Genomic DNA, 8,015 nt, shown 5'->3' on the forward strand with positions numbered 1-8,015 from the left:
TTTTCCTCTGCTCACTCCCAGGCTTCTCCCTTCCTGTTGGGGCATAGGGATGGGGTGCAGGGATGTCCCTTGGGGCTCCTGAGGGCAGAGCTGGGCGGGCTGAGAAGGGGAGGGATTTACCCCTGCCACTGGGAACTGGCAGAAAAGCCCTGTTTCACTAAATGATCTTATTTTTTACCAAAAACCCTCCGGTTTCTGTAGGGGAAGGGACCCGTGGGTGCCATGTGAGAGGCTGCACATGAGCCCAGACATCAGCTTCGTGCTGGCCCATGAATCCAGAGCAAACTGCTCCCTTTCTAAATCCTCAGAAAATACCCCATTAGCTTGCTGTCCCTCTGCAAAGCCCAGCTATTCAGCTTTCTGTGGATTAATAACTGTAGCATAATTAATCTCTGATTTTATTGAGTCAGGAGCTTCAAATAGAAAATGAATTGATTAGCGGTCAGCTTTGCCTTGAAGGTTTTTGTGGTGTGGAGCCTTCCCCACCAGGACTCTGACCTCTGGTTCTGCACCCCAGTTCTGGTCAGAGCTTCAGGGATATTTTTCCTTGACACACTTATTCTAAAAAGATCCTTTACATTTAAACTCTTGGCCATAAAATGACACAGAGAAGCTGCAGGGCTTTTCTTGTGCTGCTGGGGCACGAAGGAGGTGGGAGCCTCCCATGGCAGGAGCTTGGCTGCTCAGGTGAATCCTCCAGCTGCATCCAGGGAAGGGTTTTGCCTCAAGAAATATAGAGATCAAGCCAAAATATATCAAGGTCAGATAATATAAATCAAGTATCATCTTTGTGTGGGCTGGTGGAGGCTGCCTGGGCCATGGGAGTGTCAGGGTGCCACTGATGTGGTGCTGGCAGAGGCTGTGCTGCTGGCACTGGCAATTTTTCCCCCCAAAAAAAGAAAAAATCAGTAGGAAGTTGCCTCGTGCTATTTTTAAGCCCTGCAGTTGTGAGCCATTCCTCTTGAACAGCAGATTTTGCTGTCACTTTCTTCCAGTCGGTTTGCTGTCAAGTTGCCTCAATAATGTTTCATGGCCACTCAGCTCAGGGCTGAGGCGCACGTGACATTAATTAGAAGTGGATTAAGAACAACGAGGAACACGTAGCCATGGAATATTTCACAATTTCCCATGTAGCATCATCAGCTCAGCAGATTTGGAAGGGGAAACCTGGCATTTATTTTAAGTAGGGAATAGAATGGTCAAAGCAGCAGCTGAACTGTGAGTGTGCCCCAGCTTGTCCCCGTCCCGGCAGAGCTCTGAGCCTGAAGGGGCCTTTTGCAGAGCTCCCTCGGCGGCTCTGAGCAGGGGTGACGGGCTGATGTCCCCTTGCAAGGGGATGGGGATGCTCCAGGCTCAGGCTCCTGGCTCTGGTGGCCGCCCCACATCGGATCCAAACCCTGTTTGGAGGCTTGGCTTTGCCCCCGAGCACTGGGGCTGCTGGGTCTGAAACATCCCTGGGGGACCTTGGCACCCCCGGGGGGCTCTGCTGTTCTCAGGAGGAGGCAGCCACGGTCCTGCTGTGACACGGGACAGAGGCGAGCGTCCTGCTGCATCCTACTGCATCCTACTGCATCCTGCAGCTGCATCCCACAGCCGCGTCCTGCGGCTGCATCCTGCCACTGCATCCCACAGCTGCATCCCGCCACTGCATCCCACAGCTGCATCCCGCCACTGCATCCCACAGCTGCATCCCCGCAGCTGCATCCCACAGCTGCATCCCCGCAGCTGCATCCCACAGCTGCATCCCGCCGCTGCATCCCACACCTGCATCCCGCTGCTCCATCCCGCAGCTGCATCCTGCCACTGCATCCCACAGCTGCATCCCACAGCTGCATCCCGCTGCTCCATCCCACAGCTGCATCCCGCTGCTCCATCCCGCAGCTGCATCCTGCCACTGCATCCCACAGCTGCATCCCGCTGCTCCATCCCGCAGCTGCATCCCGCCCCTGCATCCCACACCTGCATCCCACAGCTGCATCCCGCAGCTGCATCCCACAGCTGCATCCCGCTGCTCCATCCCACAGCTCCATCCCACAGCTGCATCCCGCAGCTCCATCCCGCAGCCCCATCCCTCAGCTCCATCCCGCAGCCCCATCCCGCAGCTCCATCCCTCAGCTCCATCCCGCAGCCCCATCCCTCAGCTCCATCCTTCAGCTCCATCCCGCAGCTCCATCCCGCAGCTCCCCGCTCCCCGCCCGGCTGCCGCTGGGGATCAGAGGTGCTGGATGGAGCAGGTCGTGCCGGGCCGTGCGTGCGAGGCCAGCGCGGCCGCTCCGTGCCCCGGCGCCGTCCCAAAGAGCACCGGGACTGAACGGGGCGGGGGAACCGGAGAGGGGTCACAGCCACCGGGAGGTGACTTCAGTGATGGAAACGCAGCTCATCCCCCCCGGCCTCCAGCCTCGGGCCGCTCTCCGTGCCCGCTGTGTCCTGCGTGGGTGTGCACACGCGTGTGCTGCTCGCCCGGGGCCACGGGAGGAGCGAGCGTTTGGAGCCAGGCGAACGGGGAGGAGAGGGGAGTCAGGTCGGGGGAGGGGTTGTGGGTAGTGTAGAGCTGTCACTGTGATTTAGGGTCGGCTGCTTAAACTGTTTTATTTTCCCAGACAGTAAGTCGTAAGCAATATAAAATTTTCTCTGAAGAGATGATCTCCCCTCGTCATGCTTCTGCCTCTTTCCCAGAGTGAGCTCTCCTTTCCATAACCCCGTGGTGTCAGTGCGGGTGTGCAGAGGGAGAAAATGGGATTCTGGCTTTTGGAGCCATGCCCACAGCCTGGAATCGGGGATCCAGGGGGATGCAGGGCCCTGCTCTCTGGTCCTGGTGCTGCTGGGAGAGCTGGTGACACTGGGAGCAGAGTGGTGCAGAGCTGTGGATGAGCTGGCTGTGAGGGACTGCTGTTCACAGCCGTGTGTCCTGCCAGCACAAGGACGGTGGCCTTTCCCTGCAGCCTCCCTGGGCCGCCCCCAGTTCTGCTTTAGGAGGATGTGAGTCGGAGCTGTTGGAGCTGTTGGAGTTGTCAGAGCTGTTGGAGTTGCTGGAGCAGTGCTGCCTCTGCCTGCAGGCACTGCCCGCTCACCTCAAATTCAGTTCCTTTTTCATGCCCCTGAGTTTGGACAGCTTGCCCACAGCACTGCTCCAGCTCACCTCTGGTATGTTCTGCACCACAGATTTATGAGGAACAGTTTCATTTATTTGGCCATTGCTGTGCCAGCCAGAGTGTCTCGGTGTGCTCTGAGCTGTGGCACAAGAGTGTTTGCCCAGATGAGCTCCTGAAGGGCCAAAGCTAAGCAAGAACCTGATGGGCAAGACCAGAGACAGCATCACCCCATGCTAATTAATTGTCCAAAAGATTTTGGGTAGTTGGTTTCCATGCCAAACCTCAGCTGACTCCATCTGTGCCCTGTAGCCCCCCAGGAAATCAGCACTGCCCAGGGGGAACCAAAGTGTGGTGGCAAGGTGGAACCCTCTGCCCTGCCCCTTCCAGGAGTGCCCACGTCAATAAGATGGAAAATCTTACACTCTCCCTCTGAAACTATTTCCAGGTGCAATTTCCAACCCTTTTCTTGATAATTAAATATTTTTAGGTCATCCAGTTTCTCCACCCTATTCACAGACGTGTCCTGGATGCCTTTGTAATTAGCCTCCCTGGGAAAGATGATGAAGGAGGGAGGCACAGCCCATCGCCCCACTGCCAAAGCCCTGCCCACCTTGGATCATCCTTGGGGGTCAGAGCTGGGGGTGTGTGTCCCCCAGGGTCGCCAGACCCCTCCACTGACACAAATCTCCCATGTTTGCTCTTTTTAAATGCATAAAAGCAGAAACCTGCAGGAAGGATTCATTAAAAAAAAACTGGGGATTAATAAAGAAAGAAATGGATCTGGGTGGGCACTGTGAACTCAGCAGTTTGGCAAGTCTCTGTTTACCAGGGGGGTCATGGGGGACTGTGAGCCACAAACCCCATTCTCTTTGTGTGGGAAGCCCCCTGGGGGAGGAGGATTCAGCCCTTAAAATATGTTACTTTAATCCTGAGCAAACTCGGGAGCAGGAAAGGTCAGCGCCTGCCTTCCTGGCCCGGCAGGGACGAACCGCCGGCGGCTGCTTCAGCCGGAGCCTTCTGCTGCTGATGGGGCTCAAGTTACAGAGCAGAAGAAAACCGATACTCATCCTCCAGGTGTATCAGTCCTGATCCTATCTGGCATCTTTCACCCCCAAATTATACCCTAAATCCTTGGTGAACAAAGTCAGCCAGAAAGGCTCTGGAAGACTCGGCAGACTTGGGCAGGGGAGACTGATCAGACTTTGGCTGATCTTTTATCCCTGTCTCCCTCCTCCTTTATTGATGTGCTCATTGCCCAGTTCTGGTCACTATTTGCCAGGCTGCCTCTGGAGTCTAAGGCTGGGAAGAGCCAGTCCTGGACATCCCTCAGCCAGCAAAAATTGAACACTGCCCTCAGCAGGGTTCAGAGTAATCCCTCTGTTGTGGTTCCTGGAGTCTGTTGTCACAAAGAACCCAGAGAAGTGGTGACATTGGTGCCACAGCTGAGCTGAGCACCCTCCCCTTCTCCCTGCCCTCCCTCATCCTTTAAGCCACAGGCAGGATTCGAGCAGACCTGCCCGAGCAAGCCCAGCTTGATGCGTGTTTGGGATTTGCCTCTCCCGGGATGGGTGGGATGAGCTGCAGGCTGAGGGCTGGGGCCTGGGGCCATTTCACAAGAAACTCTCTGTTTCCATCCCCACACTCTTGGGGTGTTCAGCCATCAGTGTCCCACGTGTGGGTATCAACCTGTGTGTTGGAAAGCAGTGACCACGAGGGGCTGTGGCACCTGGCCTGTGTTGGCTCTGGGGATTTTTAGGGCATCCCATGGGATGGTGGAGCTGGTTGTGATGGACCCTGGGCACCTTTCTCAGCCACTCCGGGGTAGAAGCTTCAGCAGCTTCATCCCACAGAGGAGGTTGTGGGGAGCTGCAGCCACGGGCTTGGCTCCCTGGGATGGGGGCAGCTGGTAGCACCACTGGGAGGGAGATGTGGGTCTGCACCCTGTGCGAAGGTTTGTGCTGCTGCCCCACGCCAGCGCTGGGGAACATGACAAATATAGCAAGTTATGCACAGGACGGACCCACAGTGCAGAGCTGGGAAATTCCAGTGATGCGCTGGGCTGGGCTGGGAGGGCCGGAGGCGTTAATGGCAGGGGCTGTAATCAGCACCTGCAATTAGCCTCCACTCCAGCTGGCCTCAAAGGCTCGGCCACAAAGTGCAGCATCCCACACCCCGTTCCTCCCTCCCACCCCTCCGTGTCACTCCAGCTCGAGCCCTTTCAGCCATGGCGATGCTGGCCAGGACCTGCTCGCCTGGCTGGGATAAATGCAGCATGAACCACAGCTGGGAGAGGATTTATTGAGGGAATTGCTGGGTAGAACGGTCAGGGCTGGGTGTAAATGGAGGATACAGTGGGGGTCAGGGCTGCACATCCCACCGGTCCTTGCTGCTCCCACCGGTCCTTGCCAGAGGGGCTGGAGGTCAGGAGATGCCAGACTTGCCCGTGGCTTGTGGTTATCCCTGGGGAAAGGAGAAGAGCCATCGTTCTGGGATGGTGGAGCCCCCTGCTCCTCCCAGTCTTTACATTTCCAGCTCCCTCTGCTCCACGGTCCTTGCAGTAACACCAAACTGCTGATGACATTAAACAAATTAATATCGGGTTTAAATAGCCTGCGGGAGGTCGGGCCAGGCCTGCGGGGCCAGCTGTCAATCCCGGATTAGCGAGTGCCCCGGCTAAACTTACTGCTGCTGTTAACGACCCTGACAGCAACACCCTGCCCGGGGCTCTGCCAGCACTGCCCCGGTGCCAGCCGTGCCAGGTGAAGTCTGGGAGAAAGACTCATGGTGTGCTGTAGCCCAGCAGCAGTGCCCAGAGGAGCCCTGATGGCTTTAGTGCTTTTCAGTGCACCAAAATTCAGTAATTTACCCCAAAAGTGCCCAGTCTGGCTGCGGCACATGGGAAGGGACTCAGGCATCTCATGGTTTAAAATATTCATTTTCACTCTGCTTATGACCCAGCGGTTTCTGCCCAACTCCTTGCATTGTTTGACTCGAGAAAAATATTTAATTCCTTCCTTGTTCTTGTCTCCCATTCAGGGAGGCAGAGGAGATGATTGTTTCCCCTTTTCACAAGCAGGTTTTTCATTTCCCTGTTTAAAGGGCAGCAATGTAGGCAAGTAATGAGCCTTGCCTCCTGAGAAGAAACCAAAAATCAGCACAGAGAAGGTGCTGCCATGAGGAGCCCAACTTTGCTGATGAACTGATGGGGAGGGCAGTGGGCCCTAGGCTCATGAAAACCCCAATCATGGGGGGCTGAGACGAGCACCCCACTCGGGCCAGGCTGCCCGTGTCCAGTCGTGTCACCCCACAAGCTGATGACATGGTTGGGTGTGCTCCAGCACTCAGGGCTGGGGCTGAACGGAGCAGGGACCCGCGCTCACCAGGCGGGGACACGCTCCTGCTGCCGGCGAGCCTCTCCCGGGGGTCGGGCTCGGGGGCTGCCGCTGAGTCTCCCCTCCCCGACCAAACCCGGCGGCGGAGACCCACAAGGACATTTCGGCACTGTCACCCCAAAGCAGTCACCTTAGGGGACTCTCCGGGGGTGCAGCGGAGCTGCTGAAGGTTCCCTCCCCTCGCCCCAAGTTTCGGGGCAGCCCCGGCTCGGGGGCGGCTGTGCGGGGAGAGGGAGCGCCCGGTCCCCCCCCCACCCATCTCCACGCTGATACCCGGCAGCTCCGGCAGCTTCTCCCCCCGCGCTCCTGCGGGGCCGAGGCGGGGCCGGACGCGGGGCGAGGGGCGGCGGGAGCGGGGCTGCGCCCGCCCGGCCCTGCCCGCAGCTCTGCCCGGCGAGCGGGAGGCACCAGCAGCGCGGAGGCGACGCAGCCGCATCCAAAATGCTTCTAGGTGGGTAAAACGCAACTTTCCCGCAGCCTCATCTCTCCGCGTCGCCCTCCATCTCTCTCCCTTCCATCGCTCCTCCATCCCCCGGCTCGCTGCTGGCGGAGCCGCTGCTCCGGGGTGCAGCGGGACCGGGGCAGCTGCGGAGCTCGGGCGCCGGTGGGGCTCGCGGGGAGGGGGACCGGGGCATCGCCTCGCCGCGGTCCCGGGGCTGCCGCTCCCCGCACGGCCCCGGCTTGAGCGCTCCCGTCTTCTGCCGGGTTCCTTCAGCTGGAGGAAAGGGCACTTTTTCAGCGTCCGAGCTGTTCTTCATGCACAGAAACACACCGAATTGGTTCTTATTTTGCTGGTAGATCTGCGCAGACTGTGTGTGTGTTTCGGGGGTGGGGGGGTCTCTTCTCCACTTTGCGATTTTGGCCACTAACTTTAAATAGTGAAACACTGAGGTGGGTTATTTAATGCTGGGAAAGAACCCCCGGAATAAGCGGTACTCAAGGAGTTCGGGCTCAGAGTGAGGGGCTGGGAATGGGCTCGGCATCAAACTCAACTACTGATTCACCTGTGGGGTCCCCATCCTGTTCCCAGCAGGGCTTGGCACCCCAAATTATCCTCATGAGATTTTCTTGCTTCTAAGAAATGATGTCGTTCCCATTCCTTATTGCCGTTCTGCCTGAAAACCCCGGTAAAAAGCTGCTCGTGTTATTTGCATCAGCTGAGGCTGTACCCTACACCCACAAAATGGTCCCTCCCCGCCCAGCACATAGGCAGCCTGTTCCCTCGGCTCCCAGCCTGCTAATCCTAATTACTTACGGGCTTCAAGCTGAGTTTGACTCACTGCATCTTATTGATTTCTCCCAGGGCTGCAAAAAGAGGAGGGAAAAGGTTGTGTGCTGACGGGGCTGGATTTTGCCCTTGCTCTTTGTCTGGGTGTCAGCTCCAACTTGTGTTTCTGCTGCACCTGCGACACAAACGCTCGATGCTTTTTGTGTGATATGGGGCTGGGGGAGAGCGACCAGCAGTGTCCTTGTGGGGGTGGCCAGTGGTGGAGCTCCGTGGCCAGCGGTGGAGCTCCGTGGCCAGGCTTGG

The 8,015-nt window shown here is 57.7% G+C and overlaps 1 protein-coding gene across 5 annotated transcripts in view; it reads left to right on the top strand.

The window, feature by feature from the left end:
• Positions 1-8,015, top strand: part of ZNF385C (zinc finger protein 385C) — a 61,205-nt gene that overhangs the window by 24,212 nt on the left and 28,978 nt on the right. The window contains exon 1 of one of the 5 annotated variants that reach the window (XM_021532887.2): positions 6,839-6,935. The exons of the other annotated variants lie outside the window; for them this stretch is intronic. Coding sequence (XP_021388562.1) covers positions 6,926-6,935 — 10 coding nt within the window. The 5' untranslated portion in view covers positions 6,839-6,925. Of the gene's footprint in view, positions 1-6,838; positions 6,936-8,015 lie in introns of those variants that run through there. 5 annotated transcript variants of the gene reach the window in all.

The sequence above is a fragment of the Lonchura striata genome, chromosome 25 (assembly GCF_046129695.1).
Source record: "Lonchura striata isolate bLonStr1 chromosome 25, bLonStr1.mat, whole genome shotgun sequence".
In the NCBI taxonomy this organism is placed as follows: Eukaryota; Metazoa; Chordata; class Aves; order Passeriformes; family Estrildidae; genus Lonchura; species Lonchura striata.